Source organism: Microcebus murinus, chromosome 7, assembly GCF_040939455.1.
Source record: "Microcebus murinus isolate Inina chromosome 7, M.murinus_Inina_mat1.0, whole genome shotgun sequence".
In the NCBI taxonomy this organism is placed as follows: Eukaryota; Metazoa; Chordata; class Mammalia; order Primates; family Cheirogaleidae; genus Microcebus; species Microcebus murinus.
In genome coordinates this window covers 5,711,057-5,729,448 of record NC_134110.1, presented here as the reverse complement: position 1 = coordinate 5,729,448, position 18,392 = coordinate 5,711,057, and the positions used below count along the sequence as shown (strand labels likewise).

The 18,392-nt window shown below is 36.2% G+C and overlaps 1 protein-coding gene across 1 annotated transcript in view; it reads left to right on the top strand.

Moving 5' to 3' along the window:
* FANCI (FA complementation group I) overlaps positions 1-18,392 on the top strand; it is a 74,453-nt gene that overhangs the window by 31,774 nt on the left and 24,287 nt on the right. The window contains exons 15-19 of the mRNA XM_012788882.3: positions 4,501-4,631; positions 5,075-5,145; positions 6,448-6,562; positions 9,942-10,064; positions 17,426-17,494. Of these exons, the coding sequence (XP_012644336.1) occupies positions 4,501-4,631; positions 5,075-5,145; positions 6,448-6,562; positions 9,942-10,064; positions 17,426-17,494 (509 nt within the window). The remainder of the gene's footprint in view (positions 1-4,500; positions 4,632-5,074; positions 5,146-6,447; positions 6,563-9,941; positions 10,065-17,425; positions 17,495-18,392) is intronic.

The following is an 18,392-nucleotide window of genomic DNA, read 5'->3' as shown; positions in this document are numbered from 1 at the left end:
TTTGGCGATTCTAATTCCTTTACATTTCCAAATAAATTTTAGAATTAGCTTTTTTATTTTTTAAAAAGAACCTGTTTAAGTTTTGACTGAGGTTGCCTTGAACGTATGGATCATTTTGGGGAAAAACTGATATCTTAACAATATTGAGTCTTCTAACCCATAGTATTAAAATACCTCTCCATTATTTAGGTCATCTTTAATTTTATTAGCATTGTTTTATAGTTTTCACTGCATGGGTCTTGTATATCTTTTGTTAGGTTTATCTCTAAGTATTTCATATTTTTTGATGCTATTGTAAATATTATTTTTTAAAATTTCAATTTCCAATTGCTAGTAAGTGGTTATACAGTTGCTTTTTTATATTGACCTTATATCCTGCAACCTTGCTAAACCCACTTATTCTAATAGCTTTTTTGTAATTCTTTAGGATTTTCTACATAGAAATCATGTCATTTGCTAATCAAGGCATTCCTGTTGGCCTGGAATGGTGGCTCACGCCTGTAATCCTAGCACTCTGGGAGGCCGAGGCGGGAGGATCGCTCAACATCAGGAGTTTGAAACCAGCCTGAGCAAGAGCGAGACCCTGTCTCTACTAAAAATAGAAAGAAATTAATTGGTCAACTAAAAATATATAGAAAAAATTAGCCAGGCATGGTGGTGCATGCCTGTAGTCTCAGCTACTTGGGAGACTGAGGCAGAAGGATTGCTTGAGCCCAGAGTTTGAGGTTGCTATGAGCTAGGCTGACTCCAAGGCACTCTGGCCCAGAGCAAGAGAGTGAGACTCTTGTCTCAAAAATAAATAAATAAATAAATAAAAAGACATTCCTGTTATCAGTAATTTGTGTCTTTTACTTTTGTCAGCCTGGCTACCAGCTTGTCAGTTTTAATAATTGTTCAAAAGAATGAGCTTTTGGGTTTATTTATCTCTGTTGCTTTTCTGTTTTCAATTTCATTCATTCCTGCCTTTTTTTAATTATTATTATTTTAAGAGACAGTCTCCCTTTGAAACCCAGGCTGGAATGCAGTGGCACAATCAGAGTCCACTCTAACTTTGAACTCCTGGGCTCACCTGATACTCCTGCCTTAGCCTCCCAAAGTGCTGGGATTACAGGCTTGAGTCACCGGGCCTAGCCTCATTCCTACACTTTATTATTTCCTTCCTTGTGCTTGCTTTGAGTTTATTTTGCTCTTTTTTAATGGTTGAAAAAAAGTAAAAGAATATATTTTATGACACATGAAAAATAGATTTCAGAAACCGTAAGTACAGTATTATTGGAGCACAACCATGCTCATTCATTTGTTATCTATCTTGCTTTCATACTATACCAGCAGAATTGAGTAGTGACGTATACCATATAGCCCATAAAGCTTAAAATATTTATCGGACCCTTTGTATAAAAAGTTTGCCAACTTATGGTCTAACTATATTTACCTAGATATTTACCTTATCCTATGTTCCTTTCTGATATTCCAAGCCTCCTCCTGCTTGTGGGAAGGATTTTTAAGTACAAATTCAATTTCTTTAATAGAAATAGAGTTATTTAGATTATGTATTGTCTTCTAGTTGAACTTTGGTAGTTTATGTCTTTCAAGAAATTAGACTGTTTTATCCAAGTTAACAAATTTATTGCCATAAGTTTGTTTAGAATATTCCTTTTAATGTCTATAGGATCTGGCCGGGCGCTCACGCCTGTAATCCTAGCACTCTTGGGGGCCGAGGCTGGAGGATCGCTTGAGCTCAGGAGTTCGAGACCAGCCTGAGCAAGAGCAAGATCCCATCTCTACTATAAATAGAAAGAAATTAGCCAAACAACTAAAAAAAAGAAAGAAAGAAATGTCTATAGGATCTGTATTGATTTCCTTTTTCTCTTTTCTGATAGTCATACTTTGTGATTTCTCTCTTTTTCCTGAGTAGTCTGGTAAGAAGTTTATTGATTTGTATTGAAATTCTCAAGAAAACAGTTTTTTTTTGTTTTTTTTTGAGACAGAGTCTCGCTTTGTTGCCCAGGCTAGAGTGAGTGCCGTGGCGTCAGCCTAGCCCACAGCAACCTCAAACTCCTGGGCTCAAGCAATCCTCCTGCCTCAGCCTCCCAAGTATCTGGGACTATCGGCATGCGCCACCATGCCCAGCTAATTTTTTCTATATATATTAATTGGCCAATTAATTCATTTCTATTTATAGTAGAGACGGGGTCTCGCTCTTGCTCAGGCTGGTTTCGAACTCCTGACCTCGAGCAATCTGCCTGCCTCGGCCTCCCAGAGTGCTAGGATTACAGGCGTGAGCCACCGCGCCCGGCCAAGAAAACAGGTTTTGATTTCATTGAATTTCTCTATTTTTTTTCTGTTTTCAGTTTCATTGATTTTTCCTCTTTTTGTTTTCATTCCACTTACCCTTTGTTAAATCTACTCTTTAGTTGGAAGCTTAGCTCATTCGTTTGAGACCTTTCTTTGTGTCTAATACAAGCATTAAAGTAGAAATTTCCCTCTAAACATTGATTTAGCTATAGCCCATAAATTTCAGTTATTTTCATTCCATTCCAGGTACTTTTAAATTTCCCTTGTTATTAGTCTTTAACCCATGGGTTATTTAGAAGTGTGTTTAGTTGCCAAATAGTTGAGGATTTTCCTTATTTTTCTATTATTGATTTCTAATTTTTGATCAGAGAACATACTTTATATGACATGAATTCTCTTAAATTTATTGAGACTTGTTTTATTCTCAGAATAAAACATGGTCCATTGGTCCATTTGGTAAATATTCTGTGATATGACATGAATTCTCTTAAATTTATTGAGACTTGTTTTATTCTCAGAATAAAACATAGTCCAATGGTCCATTTTGGTAAATATTCTGTGTGCAGTTGAAAAGAATTATTTATTCTGTGTTGTTTGGTGATGTCTCTAAAATGTCAATTAGGTCAAATTATTCAAGTCTTTTGCCTTACTGATATTCTGTTTGCTTATTCTTAAAAGAGGAGGGCTGAAATCTCTGACTTTACAATTGTAGATTTGTCTGTTTCTTCAGTCTATCAGTTTTTGCTTCTTGTGTTTTAAAACTCTGTTATTAGGAGCATAAACATTTAGGATTGTTATATCCTCTCAATTAATTGACTTCTTAATCATTATGTTTATATATTTTTGACTCTGCAGTCTACTTTGATATTAGTATTTTCTCTCCACCTTTTGATTAGTGTTAGTACAGTATACGACTTTTGTGCTGTTTTCATACGTTTTATTTCTATATCTTTTATAACCCCACAATATATTGTTTTTGCTTTAACAACAAATTATCTTCTGCACTTTTAATTTTAACTTGTTTATGTCTTAACATAGGTTTTGTTCTGTTTTTTAAAAATGAGAAAAACATCTTTTATCTTCTTTTACCCACAGGTTTACCATTCCTGGTGCTTTTCAGTTCTTTGTATAGTTCTAATTCCTGTCTCAGTATCATTTGCTTTCTGCTTTCAGGCTAATTTTTACATTTTTTTTGTAGAGACAGAGTCTTGCTATGTTGCCCAGGCTAGTCTTGAGCTCTTGGCCTCAGCTTCCTAACTGGTTTCCCAGCTTTCTCTTCTCCCTGCAGCAGTTCAACCTGCATATTGCCACCAGATTAGTACTCCCAAAATAATTACTCTATTACTCCAAAATATCAATATGTTCTTTAATAAATTATCAGTTCTTTATCTCCTGACACTGTAGGTCCTTGACAATTTGATCCCAACCTACCTTTCCAACATTAACTTCAATTATGTACTTTTATTGAATCCTTTACCCCAATTCCATTGATTGCCCCACCATTCTCTGAATTTCTGTTATATTTACCTTTCTTATAGTTTTACTCATACTGTTCCCTTTGCATATAGTAGGCCTTTCTGGTTCTTTATGCTTAGGCATTTATATGTTACCCATCTTTCACAACCTAATTTTAATTCCTTCTCATTGCTTTCTAATGTACACCAACTCAGTGATTTCTTCTTCCTTTGAACTCCTGTTTAAACTCTGCCTATATCATTGATAGGCAATAAACTATGTTTGAAATTACTAGGTAATTTGGTATCACTCTATTTACTGCTTTAATTCTATAAAAAATTTTTTTCAACTTTCAACTAAATTATTAAAATTCTTGAAGAGAGACCATGTTTTATGCTTTATATATTCCTGATAGGACCATATTATGCTTGCACATAAAAATTCATAAATATTTACTAGTATATTTTAGCTTAGAAATCTGAAGACATGTGCTTCTTACCTAGGCAGTGTAATAGGTTTCTTCCTTTCTTTTAGACAGTTTGTTTTTGTAGTCTTGTACTGTGACAGAAAAAAGCTGAAGTATCCTGGAGAAAAAGTATGTAGAATCAGTAAAGAAATTTGTATTGCCATATATTTATTTGAGAAAGGAAGCAAAAGACTTTTGACCATTTCTTTTCCCATATCTATTTTTATTTTATTTCAAATACCTTTAGTTATATGAGACAACTGGTTATAAATTCTGTTTTTCAGACCTGCTTTCAAATATCATCACGTATGCACCCTTAGTTCTTCAGAGCTGCTCTTCTAAAGTCACAGAAACTTTTGACTATTTGTCTTTTCTGCCCCTTCAGACTGTACAAGGGCTGCTTAAGGCAGTGCAGGTAAGTCTTCAGATTCCTAAGTAACTTGCCAAAATTGAGATTTAACTGTCTGATGGAAGTCGAGTACATTTCTTTCAAATATCTGTCTACAGAATCCTATTCTCCTTAAGTCTGAAACATAGAATGTGTGTTAAAAGGGCTATAGCACTGACCTAGACTGTTTTCCAAGTTTACCCTGTCCTCTTAGTACTGTTCTCTCTCCTTTGACTCATTTTCAAGTTAGTGAAGTAATTAAAAGTCTCTTAGAAATGTATTGAGTACAACAGATTTACAAAAGTGTTCACAATCAGTTTTACTTTGGTGTTTTAAAGTATATTATTGTCCTTATTAAGTGTAATAAACATTGGAACAATAAGTGAAGTAGTAACAATATTAGGTAGAAATAAGCTAAAGCTCATAAGCAAACTTGTTATGTTTTTACCTGCTGATTCTTTGTCTTTCAGCCACTTCTCAAAGTCAGCATGTCAATGAGAGACTCCTTGATACTTGTCCTTCGCAAAGCTATGTTTGCCAGGTATGAAGCATCCCTTGAGATCATAGAAAGGGATGCTTTCTAATGTTGGAAATAAAAATTACCTCTGCAATCTTGTAATACCACCTGTTCACAGTGATCATGCAAATTCCTAACCCAACAGAGCACTTTCATCAAATAAGGCATTGTGCTAAGTGCTTTATGTGTTTGTTTGGTTGGTTTTCATTTAGTCTTCAGAGCAGCCCTGTGGAGTGAGAATTATTACAATTCCCATTTTACAGATAAGGAAATTTAGGCTTAGAAAAAATAAGTGACTTTCCCAAGGCCAACTAGTATTATAGTTAGTCGTGGAGCTAGGATTCAAAGTCAGGTTTAACATCAGAGCTTATGATCTCAAGTGCTCTGCTATAATCCTCCTAGAATAACCTTTAGGAAATGTTCTAGTGTCAAGTACTCTGAGACCTGAACTAGCAACAGTTCCAAGGTGGGGCGGGGAGCACCTTAGTTAAGAAGAATATACTTAAGAATCTAATTTTAGTGGATGTCAGAATTATGATCCAGTGGCTGATAGACCAAATTAGTTGTGGAGGGGACTGAGTTCTGTTTGGAGCTCAGCCAATGCCTCCCAACCTCTCTTCCTTTATTTCTTAGTATATAAGCTAGGGATGATAATGCTATCTCCTAAAAAATGTTATGAGACAGTAACATGTGAAAAGCATTTGATATTAATACTTTGAAGATAAGATGCCTAATTAATATCACATTGGCCATATTGTAATGTACTCATGGTATCCAGAGGAACAACTAAGCCACATGCTATTAAATCTTTGCTCTAGAATTGACAATTTTTTGTTACTTCTCACCCAGAAGCATGGCTGATAGACTGAGATTGTGTGCTGTAGCATCTATAACATGAATTAATTATTGAGCCTCATTGAAGAGATGAGTCTTTCATTTTTCTGAATGGAGAGTTTACATGGCACCAGGTACTACACTTCTCTATGAAGAAAGGAAACATGTGAAGAGAAGCACTTCTTCAGACATAACAAAAATCAGCAATTTTCTTTGCTATTCAGTACTTACAGTTGAATCACCAGCCCATTTTACAGCTTCTCAGCATTCTTATTCTCATTCCTCATAGACCTGAGAGCAGGATGTACTGGTAATTACTTTGAACAGCTGATGCCTTATTTTGGGTATATGAATTCAGTTTGGTTTGCTCTGTGTGCCATTGTTTATAATACTCCTTTTTTGTAAGGAACTAACTGGATTTTTCTGATCCAGAGGCGTATTCCTATGAAATAGTACTGTGTTTGTTAACTTCTGTGTCTATTCCTGAGCTAGCCAGCTTGATGCCCGAAAGTCTGCAGTTGCTGGTTTTTTGCTGCTTCTGAAGAACTTTAAAGTTTTAGGCAGCCTGTCATCCTCTCAGTGCAGTCAGTCTATTGGTGTCAGTCAGGTAAGGATTGTTCACATTTACTTGTAGTATTTGCATTGATGCAGGAGTCAGTGATATGCAAGCTGTTTTCTTTTATTCCTATTATGTTCGTAGGAATGATCTTGAAACTTAGTCTCATGATGATGATGATGATGCTGATGTTGATGATATCGGCTAACACTTTGTGGTAGCCACTGTCTTCAATGTGGCTATTGAACTGAACACTTGGTTGGAATGTGGCTAGTACAAATTGAGTTGTGCTGTATGTGTAAAATTCACAATGAATTTTTTTTTTTTTTTTTTTTTTTTTGAGACAGAGTCTCGCTTTGCTGCCCAGGCTAGGGTGAGTGCCATGGCGTCAGCCTAGCCCACAGCAACCTCAAACTCCTGGGTTCAAGCAATCCTGCTGCCTCAGCCTCCCGAGTAGCTGGGACTACAGGCATGCGCCACCATGCCCTGCTAATTTTTTCTATATATATTAGTTGGCCAATTAATTTCTTTCTATTTATAGTAGAGACGGGATCTCACTCTTGCTCAGGCTGAAATTTTGAAGATTTATTGTAAAATAAAAAATGTAAAATATCTCACTAATAACTTTTTATATTGATTACATGTTGAGGTAATATTTTATATATGTTGGTGTCAACTGAATCTAGGTTTCGTAAATTTGGAAAGGAGAGCTCTGTTTCTCATAAAGAGTTGCAGCCTTCAGGGTGGCCATTCTGACAGCATGTACTTCCAGAAAAAGACTAGGGGAACAGGAATTTATGCTGAGTCGGGGTGGATAAATACACATATTTAACAAGTTATAGAAGAAAGCATGAATATTTATGAAAGGAGAAACATGTGCATGCACAGTTGAGCTTCATGGCCCTTCATGGTCCCGTTACAAAAAATTGCAGCCTTAGCGTGGTCGGAGGGGGGAGTTTTCGGCCTTCTGATGTCAGAAGGTGAAACAGAGGACAGGAAAACCCTCTCTGCACAGCCTCCATAGTCTAGTGTAAACCACTCTGGTAGGTTGCCTCTTATCAGAAAGGAATGCAGGTCAGTTGTGCCTTAACTGCAAAAGGGAGCTCCAGTAATAGGCAGTTGATTGAAATCAGCAGTGCAGCAAGTCTTTCTTTTTTTTAATTCTTTTTTCTTTGTTATTTTCTTTTTTTCTGTTACTTTGACCATCTGTGTACTTGTACAGCAAGTCTTTCTGAAGGCTGATTCTGTTTAACCCATAGGGAAGGCCAGGCGTGATGGCTCACGCCTGTAATCCTAGCACTCTGGGAGGCCGAGGTGGGCGTATTGCTTCAGGTCAGGAGTTCGAAACCAGCCTGAGCAAGAGCAAGTCGCTGTCTCTACTATAAATAGAAAGAAATTAATCAGCTAACTAAAAATATATAGAAAAAATTAGCTGGTCATGGTAGTGCATGCCTGTAGTCACAGCTACTCGGGAGGCTGAGGCAGGAGGATCGCTTGAGCCCAGAAATTTGAGGTTGCTGTGAGCTAGGCTGATGCCATGGCACTCTAGCCCAGGCAACAGAATGAGACTCTGTCTTAAAAAAAAAAAAAAACAAAAAAACAAAAAGGAAAAAAGGCTATTGGTGATTGACAAAACAGGGATATAATCAGGTGTGTCTGACCTCCCATCCTGTCATGGCCAGGAGCTCAATTTTAAGGTTTCTCTGGGATCCCTTTGGCAAAGGGGGGGGTGGGCTTTCACTCAATTGGAGTACTTAGGATTTTATTTTTATTTCTCATTGGATTACATAAAATATTAAAATTGACTTCACCTGTTGCTCTTTGCTTTTTTCATGTGGCTACCAGAAAATTTAAAATTACACACATGGCTTGCATTTGCAGTTTATATTTTTAATAGCACTGTGCTAGACGCTGTGCTAAAGTGCTTTATTTTATTTATTTTTTTGAGACAGAGTCTTGCTCTGTTGCCCTGGCTGGAGTGCAGTGTTACCACCATAGCTCACTGCAGCCTCAATCTCCTGAGCTCAAGTGATCTCCTGCCACAGCCTCCTGAGTAGCTGGGACTATAGGCATGAGCCACCATGCTCGGCTTAAAGTGCTTTATGTTCATTATCTCATTTAATCTTCATAATAATCCTCTGAGTCTAGATATTATTATTATCCCTACTTTTTAAAATGTCAGTTTATTTTGTACATGCATTTCGCTTAAACCTTATAATTTGAGAAAACAACTTTTAACAATAATTTGGTAATCTGGGCTTTGTAGCAATAAAATTATCTTCACAATGAAATTTAAATGGTGTATATAAGATTTATAAATAGGAAACATGTATTAATATATAACAATTTCATTAGGAATCCTCACTTTATTGCTCTTTTGTCTATAACATATGGCATAGATTAACTATTAGAAACACTGGGTATCATTTGTGTTTTATTATTCCCTTTTTAAGGATAAGGAAACTGAGGCTGAGAGAGGTTAAATAACTTGCACAAGGTTGTATAACCAATAAAGGGTAGAACTGGGATTTAGCCTCAAGCAGTATGAACTACCTTACTCCTTGGAGTAAGGATTAGGAGTTCTTAGTCTATAATTGTTGATTGTATTATGTAGATCAAACAAAGGCTGTCAAATCTTTTGTCATGTCCATTTCTACATTTTTTTAATTTTTAATTTTTCCCTCTTTTTCTTTCTTTTTTTTTCCCCCTTAGCTTCAGTCCTGGCATGTCATATCCATTTCTAAACAAAAGACTGGTTTTTTGTAAACCTCTCTGGAATTTGTGGAAATAAAGAGCTAGATTCTTCTAGCTATTGAAGACATTTAAGGAAGTCTTAGGCCTTTTAAATAAAATCATGTTTATTATGACTACTGGATTCTAGTCGCTGGAAATAATCAGTATGCCTTCCTAAGCAGCTGATATCATCAAGAAAAACTTAAAGAATAGGGAAAAGTTAATTTTGTTAAAATGCTTAAAAATTATCTTCTTCCAAACCAGAATAAGAGTGACAATGATACTTATCACTGCATGGTAATGATTGTATTATCTGCCTCAATCCTGGGTTTTAGCATGTGGGGAAAGCTAAATTTAAATATCTTTGACCCCAGCTTGAACAACACAGTGAGACCCTATTTCTACAAAAAATAAAAAAAATTATCTGGGTGCAGTGGAACATGCCTATAGTCCCAGCTACCCCAGAGGCTGAGGCAGGAGGATTGCTTGGGTCCAGGAGTTTGAGGTTACAGTGAGCTATGACATATGATGACACCACAGCACTCTAGCCTAGACAACAAGGGAGAAGCTGTCTTAAAAATAAATAAATAGATAGATAGATTGATTGATTTGTTTGACCAAGAACATAGGCTTGTTTTACTCCTTAATGGAAACTATTTTGGTGAGATAGACATGAACTGGGCTCTCTTCCTTTTAGGTTCATGTGGATGTTCACAGTCGTTACAATTCTGTCGCCAATGAAACTTTTTGCCTTGAGATCATGGATAGTTTGAGGAGATGCTTAGGTCAGCAGGCTGATGTTCGACTCATGCTTTATGAGGTAAGTCACTAGAGTGGAAGTAATGTGGCAATCACCCAACTAATAAGTCTTTTTATTTTAATAACTTTTTTTGATTATAAAAATACAGTAGATATGCTCTTTTTGATGTAGTTAGAACCAGTAGGTAATGATAGTAAAAAAATTGTTTAAGATGAGAAATCATAAATAAAAGTTGATGTACCTTAAATATTTTGTTTTAATTTGAAATGTTTAAATGTACTAGTAATTTGCCAGTCTTTTCATTTAAGACCAAGCCTTTTGTTTGTTTTGTTTTGTTGTATGTTGGAACGTCCTCTCATATAAATCATACCCTTAATTTATTGCCTAGACTTTCAAATTTTTGTTTATCTAAAGTGGTATAAAAGCTTTAACATACTTTAGGTACAATCTTAGTAGGGAAATCTCTTAGATGAGTTCAGTTTTTTCCCTAACTTTTTATAAATGTCTTAATCCTAATTCATCAGAAACTGGCTTTAGAGACTTTTATTACATAAGTCTTTCTAAAACACTCTATTTAGTTTTTATAAAAATTTGTTTTTCTGGCCGGGCGCGGTGGCTCACGCCTGTAATCCTAGCACTTTGGGAGGCCGAGGCGGGCGGATCGCTCAAGGTCAGGAGTTCGAAACCAGCCTGAGCGAGACCCCGTCTCTACCAAAAATAGAAAGAAACTAATTGACCAACTAAAAATATATATACAAAAAATTAGCTGGGCATGGTGGCGCATGCCTGTAGTCCCAGCTACTCGGGAGGCTGAGGCAGTAGGATCGCTGAGCCCAGGAGATTGAGGTTGCTGTGAGCCAGGCTGATGCCACGGCACTCACTCTAGCCTGGGCAACAAAGTGAGACTCTGTCTCAAAAAAAAAAAAAAAAATTTGTTTTTCTTTTTGTACTTTGTTTTCAGCAGTTTACAGAATTTGTGATTATATCACATAATTATAATGACAGTAAAGTTAGTGAAAAGATAGGAGAAATGTACCTACTGACATGTGATTAGCATATAACTTACCCAGTGGGAACAGAAGTGTGTTGTCATGGAGGATACACTACTGTTTCTAGCATTTAGTATGCCATGTACTTCATCATACATGTTTCATAGCAGGAATGGAGAGCTTTAGATAACCTAATAAATTGAGTGGAAGTCATTTCAGACAGCAGCTATTATAAAACCTTCATTTGACATCTTCAAATAACATTTATTGAGCTACAGTAGTTGCCCGGCACTGGTTCTTTCAGGCTTACTGTACATGGAGGATATAAATTTTTTTCCACTGTTCATATATACATATTTATGCAAAATTGGAATCATAAGATTTGTGTAGCTTCTATCTCTTAACAGTATGTTATAATAATTTTCCCATTTCGTTAAACATTCTTTGACAGACTACATGATTTTTAATACCAAAGAAAATATTCATTTTGGATATATAGTAATTTAACAGTTTTCTTTATTTTTTGGAACATTTCTGCTATTTCTGGTTTTAAGTCTTTTGGCACACCCTGAGAAGCACTGAATTTTTTTAATCATTAAAAAATCTTTGTTCAACACCCCTTTGTGATAAAATCTCTCAGAAACTCGGCAAACTGGGATTAGAAGGGAACTTCCTTTGCCTGATAACAGGTGCCTGTGAAAACTATAAATGGTAAAAGAATTAATGCTTTTCTCTAGGATCAGGAGTGAGGACAATTGTTTGCAGCACTTCTGTTCAACATTGTAGTGGAGATTTTATTCAATGCAGAAAGGCAAGAAAAAGAAATAATGGCATACATATTTAAAAGGAAGAAGTAAAGTTATCTTGATTTGCGTAGTATAGACAACACCGAAGAACAAAAAACTGAGTTTAGTAAAGTTATGGGATACAAAATCATTAATCATGAAGAATCAATTACAGTTCTATATACTAGCAATGAACAATGAAAAAGTAATATTTAAAATAGATATAAAATGAAGTACTTAAGGATAAATCTAATTATGTGTAGGCTTTGTACACTTAAAACCTCAAACTATTATTGAAAGAAGTTAATAAATAGATATACCATGTTCACAAATTAAAATTGTCAATATCAGTAATATTTTAAGTCTCAAATAGATCTATAGATTCAGTGAAATCCTAACTAAAACCCAGAAGTCTCTTTTATAGGAAAGTTTATTAGAGACTTAGTACCAAAAGTTTTTGTTGGGGCTGGTCACATAGGCAAAATTTTTACTTAGCATATACCAAAATTCCAAACTCCTAGAAGAAAAATGATACATGCATACTTTGGAGATATTGCAGGTTTGGTTCCTGACCACTACAATAAACCAAATATCACAGTGAAGTGAGTCACACAAATTTTTTTGGTTACCCAATGCATATAAAAGTTATGTTTATACTACACTGTGGTCTGTTAAGTGTTTAATAACATGTCTAAAAAATTGTACATTAAATTTAAAAATGCTTTATTGACTGGGTCTGGTGGCTTATGCCTGTAATCCTAGCACTTTGGGAGGCTAAGGCGGAAGGATTGTTTGAGCCCAGGAGTTGAAGGCCAGCCTGGGCATCATAGTCTAAAAAAATCAAATAAAAAAGTAAAAATACTTTATTGCTAAAAAATGCTAATGACTATCCAAGCCTTCAGTGAGTTATAATCTTTTGGCTGATGGAGAATCTTGCCTCTACGTTGATGGCTTCTGGCCAGTCAGGGTGATGGTTGCTGAAGGTTGAGTGGCTGTGGCAGTTTCTTAAAATAAGACAACAGTGAAGTTTGCCACATCAGTTCACCCTTCCTTTCATGAAAGATTTCTCTGTAGAATGTGACACTGTTTCATATCATTTTACCCACAGTAGAACTTCTTCCCAAATTGGAGTTGATCGTCTCCAACCCTTCTGCTGCTTTATCAATTAAGTTGATATTATTCTAAATCCTTTGTTTTCATTTCAACAATCTTCACAATATCTTCACCAGGAGTAAATTCCATCTTAAGAAATCACTTTAGTTCTTCCTCCATAAGAAGCAACCCCTCATTCATTCAAGTTTCATTATGAGATTGCAGCAATTCAGTTACAGCTTTGGGCTCCACTTCTGATTCTTTTGCTAATCCCACTACATCTGGAAAGTTACTTCCTCCACTGATGTCTTGAATCTTTCAAAATCATCCATAAGGGTCAGCATCAACTTCTTCTAGACTTCTGTTAATGTTGATATTTCAACCTCTTCACGTGAATCACGAAGGTTTGTAATAGTATTCAGAATGATGAATCTTTTCCAGAAGTGTTTCAATTTACTTTGCCCAGATCCATCTGAGGAATCACTATCTATGGCTGCTATAGATAGTATTATCTATACATTTTATAAAGCTATAGCTTTATAAAATGAATTTATTAAATAATAAGACTTAAAAGTGGAAATTTCTTCTTGATCCATGGGCTGAAGAACAGATGTGGTGTTAGGCATAAAAACAACATTAATCTCCATCAGAGATCTTTGGTGACGAGGTACATTGTCAATGAGCAGTTATATTTTGAAAGGAATTTTTTTTTTTTTTTTTTGAGAAGTAGGTCTCAACAGTGAGCTTAAAATATTCAGTGAACTGGCTGGGTAAGATGGCTCATGCCTGTAATCCTAGTACTTTGGGAAGCCGAGGCAGGAGGATTGCTTGAGGCTAGGGGTTCAAGACCAGCCTGGGCAACATATTGAAACCCCATCTCTACAAAAAATTAAAAAAATTAGCTGAGTATGGTGGCGCACACTTGTAGTCCCAACTATTCAGGAGGCTGAGGCAAGAGGATCACCTGAGCCTAGAGTTTGAGGTTACAATGAACTATGATGATGCCACTATGCCCTAGCCTGGGCAACAGAGCAAGACCTTCTCTCAAAAAATAAAAAATAAAGGAATATATTTTCTAAATAATAGGTCTCAACAGTGGGCTAAAAATATTCAGTAAATCATGCTATGAACAGATATGCTGTCATACAGGCTCTATTGTTCCATTCATACAGTATAGACAGTAGATTTCGCATAATTCTTAAGGGCCCTAGGATTTTCCAAATGGTAAATAAGCATTGGCTTCAACTTAAACTCACCAGCTGCATTGGCCCCTAACGAGAGAGTCATCTTGTCTTTTGAAGCTTTGAAGCTAAGCATTGACTTCTCCTCTCGCTATGAAAGTCCCAGATAGCATCTTCTTCTAATAGAAGGCTATTTTGCCTACACTGAAAATTTATTGGTTAGCTTAGCCACATTCATCAGTTATTTTAGCTAGATCTTCCAGATAACGTGCTGCAGCCTCTGTATCAGCACTTCCTGATTCTCCTTGCACTGTTATGTTATGGTGATAGCTTCTTTCCTTAAACCTTGTGAACCAACCTTCACTTGCTTCATACCTTTCTTATGCAGCTTCCTCCCCTCTCTCAGCCTCATTGAATTGAATTGAAGAGAGTTAGAGCCTTGCTCTGGATTAGGCTTTGGCTTATGGGAATTTTGTGGCTGGTTTGATCTTCTGTCCAGACCAGTAAAACTTTTCTATGTCAGCAATAAGGCTTTCTTATCATTCATGTGTTCACTGGAGTAGCACTTTAAATTTCCTTCAAAAACTTTTTCTTTGCATTCACAACTTGGCTGTTTGGTGCAAGAGGCCTGGCTTTTGGTCTGTCTTGCCTTTCTACCTGCCTTCCTCACTAAGTTTAATCATTTCTAGCTTTTGATTTAAAGTGAGAGACATGCAACCCTTCTTTTCACTTGAACACTTAGAGGCCATTGTCAGGTTATTAATTCACCTAATTTTAATATTATTGTGTCTCAAGGAATAGGAAGGCCCAAGGAGAGTGGGGAAGATAGGGAAAGGGTCAGGGAATGACCTAGAACATATGCAGCATTTAACAATTAAGTTTGTTGTATGATTATGTGATTCCTGGCTCCCAGAAACAATTACAATAGTAACACACATCAAAGATCACTGATTACAGATCACCACAACAAATGTAATAATAATAACAAAAAGTTTGAAATATTATGAGAATTATCAAAATGTGACACAGAGACAAAAAGTGAGCATATGCTCTTGGAAAAATGGTACAGATAGACTTGCTTGATGCAGGGATGCAGCGAACCTTAAATTTGTGGAAGCTGTCAATATTTGCAAAATGCAGTAAAGTACAATAAAATAAGGTTTGCCTGTATTTGGCATAAACCTCGTTGTTTGTATGGTTTAGGGACAGTGAGCCACTCTTGTCATTTAGGGAAAGCTCTGTGTCAGTGTAGGGAACTGTTCACCAGCCAAGTCTTCAGCCACCAGTTTGCAAGGGCCAGCCTTACAAGCAGGCCTTCCAAGGATAAGCAGTCTCAGACCTCATGTATTAACTATCTACAGTCATCCATATGCAAAAAAGAAAGAATGAATCTTGGCTCTTATTTAGCTCTAAATTAAAATTAACATGAAATGGATTATATACCTAAACCTATTAATGCTAGCAGGTATTCATTTATTCATCAAAGACTTAGTACATTATTGGCTTATAAAATCACTTTATGTGTTGATATAAACACCTTTTGTCATATTTGTTACAAGTATATGCCAGATTGCCATTTATTTGTGGGTTTTTTTTATGATCAACTTAGACCTACAAAAATAATAATTTTTGGTATAATTCTTTAACTTTGATACATTTATTATTTTTATGTGTAGAGAGTCTGTATCCTTCCAGTGAATATTGACTAACAGTTTCTTCTTGGTTTTTTATGCTCTGGGGTTTTTTCCTCTTTTTTCTTTTCTTTTTTTTTTTTGGAGATAGAGTCTCACTCTGTTTTCCAGGCTAGAGTGCCGTAGCGTCAGCCTAGCTCACAGCAACCTCAAACTCTTGGGCTCAAGTGATCCTCCTGCCCCAGCCTCCCATGTAGCTGGGACTACAGGCATACTCCACAATGGCCAACTAATTTTTCTATTTTTAGTAGAAATAGAGTCTTGCTTGCTCAGGCTGGTCTTGAACTCAAGGGATCCTTTGGCCTCAGCCTCTCAGAGTGCTAGGATTATAGGCATGAGCCACTGTGCCTGGCCCCTCTTTTTCTTTTTAAAAAATTTTTAAAATTTAATTTTAACATTTTTAATTTTTTCTTTTTTGAGACAGAGTCTCACTTTGTTGCCCAGGCTAGAGTGAGTGCCATGGTGTCAGCCTAGCTCACAGCAACCTCAAACTCCTGGGCTCAAGCGATCCTTCTGCTTCAGCCTCCCAAGTAGCTGGGACTACAAGCATGCACCACCATGCCCAGCTAATTTTTTTCTAAATATATTAGTTGGCCAATTAATTTCTTTCTATTTATAGTAGAGACAAGTCTTGCTCTCTCGCTCAGGTTAATTTCGAACTCCTGAGCTCAAACGATCTGCCTGCCTCGGCCTCCCAGAGAGCTAGGATTACAGGCATGAGCCACCGCGCCTGGCCCAACATTTTTAATTTTTATTATATCAAGCCAGTTAAATTTAGCAGTCGGGGGCTGTCTACCAACTTAAGTGACACTAATGTTGATAAGTTCTGATAACCCATTGCCATTAGACCAGCATATGCTTTTGTTTTTTATGTTTAGCAACTTAATTCACCTGGAATTTGTTTTAATATTATATATAAAGAACTAATTTTTCCCCAGATTAACCAGTTATTCAGACATTATTGTTTTCTTTATATGTACTAAGTATATTTCTGTTTGTATGATATTTCTTTATTTCACCTATAGATTTTTATGCCAAGACCAAGTGTCTTTTTATTATCATTATACATTTTTAAAATGTTTTAATACCTGTTAGGACTAATCTTCCTTTGTTTCTTTAAACAATTTTGTCAATTTTCATTTGCTTTTTCCCACGGATGAACTGTACAGACTCTTTTCCACAGAAAGAAAGTTCCCCTAGGATTTTAATCTGAGCAATTTTTAACTAAGACTAGGAAATTTGGGATGGGAAAAAATATCATGGTCATCCACATTATGGTGGTTAGGGCCAGGAGACACTTTTGAATCACTGGAAACTAAATGGGAAGAATGTTCTAAAAGGAAAGGCTGGTAATAAAGGATGAAATAAAAGAAAAGAGGCCTAGGACATCCCTGAGTAAAGAGGCAAAGTACTCCAAAGCCAGAGCTACCCATTACTTAAATATTGTGAGGATTATGGTCAGATTGTTGATTCATTTCTCTGTGTCTGGAGATCTCTTTTTAGCTTAGGCAAATAATCTAAACTTTCTAAATTGTTTCTATCTCGATAGCTAATGAAGTTTTCATCTTTATCAAAGAACCAAGAGTAAGATAAAGAAAGATAGTGTTACTTTAAAGTTATAATCGTCCAAATCACAGTATCTTTGTTAAAGAGCTTATTTCTTTTCTATTTGATTCTTCTTAGGGGTTCTATGATGTTCTTCGAAGGAACTCTCAGCTGGCTAATTCAATCATGCAGACTCTACTCTCACAGGTAAAATAAATGTTTGTGGATATATGGATAATGAAGCATTGAGAAGCAATTGAAGTTTTCAGACCTTTCAAAATATAAAAATAATTCTCAACTATTAATAGTATACTGGCACATTGTGAATATACTGGGGGTATGTGATGCCATTCTGGGTGTCTTTATTTGGTCACCACTTATGTACCTGCCATATTGCCATCATCTAATAGTTATCCCTGTGAGTTAACAGTCATTCTAAGTCAGAAGGACATTTTTTAGAACCATTTGTATAAGGTTCTGATCAGCAGTTATGTTTTATTTCTGAAAGTAAAAAGGGATCTTGTTGGGGAAAAATGATTGAGGAATTAATGAGATAATGGCTCATAAGATCATTATTTTATTGTATCGCCCAATATTGCTGTGTTAAAGACAGAAACAGGAGTTTGCAGGGTTTTGCCCTGAAAGAATATGTGAACTCATTAGCTCCCTTATCAAGGGCTGCCTCTGCCTTAGGAGGGCTCTCAAAGCTGGGGTAGGCATGTTTTCCAGAGGCTTCCTGGTTATCTCAGAATCTGTGAATTCTTCCTGTTTTTGAAAGACAATATAGGTAAATATCTGGCTCACAGGATGGGAGCTGGAGACAATGAGTGTCCTTTGCCCAGAGATGCCCCTGTGGTTATGAACAACTTGTTTTGTAGAGTTGGGCTTCCTGTTCTCTCCTGTCTGCCTGCCTTAAGTTCCCAATAACTAGATCAAAGAAATATAGAGCCACTATACCTCTTTGTTAATTGATAACTCTGTTAATTGATAACTATCTGTTAGAATTTAGAAGTTAGCCCCTGAAAGACTTTGTACCTGTTTGTTCACCTAGATAGATTAGAATTTGGTAGAAGCCCTTGAAAGGACTTTTGACCCTAACCCACTA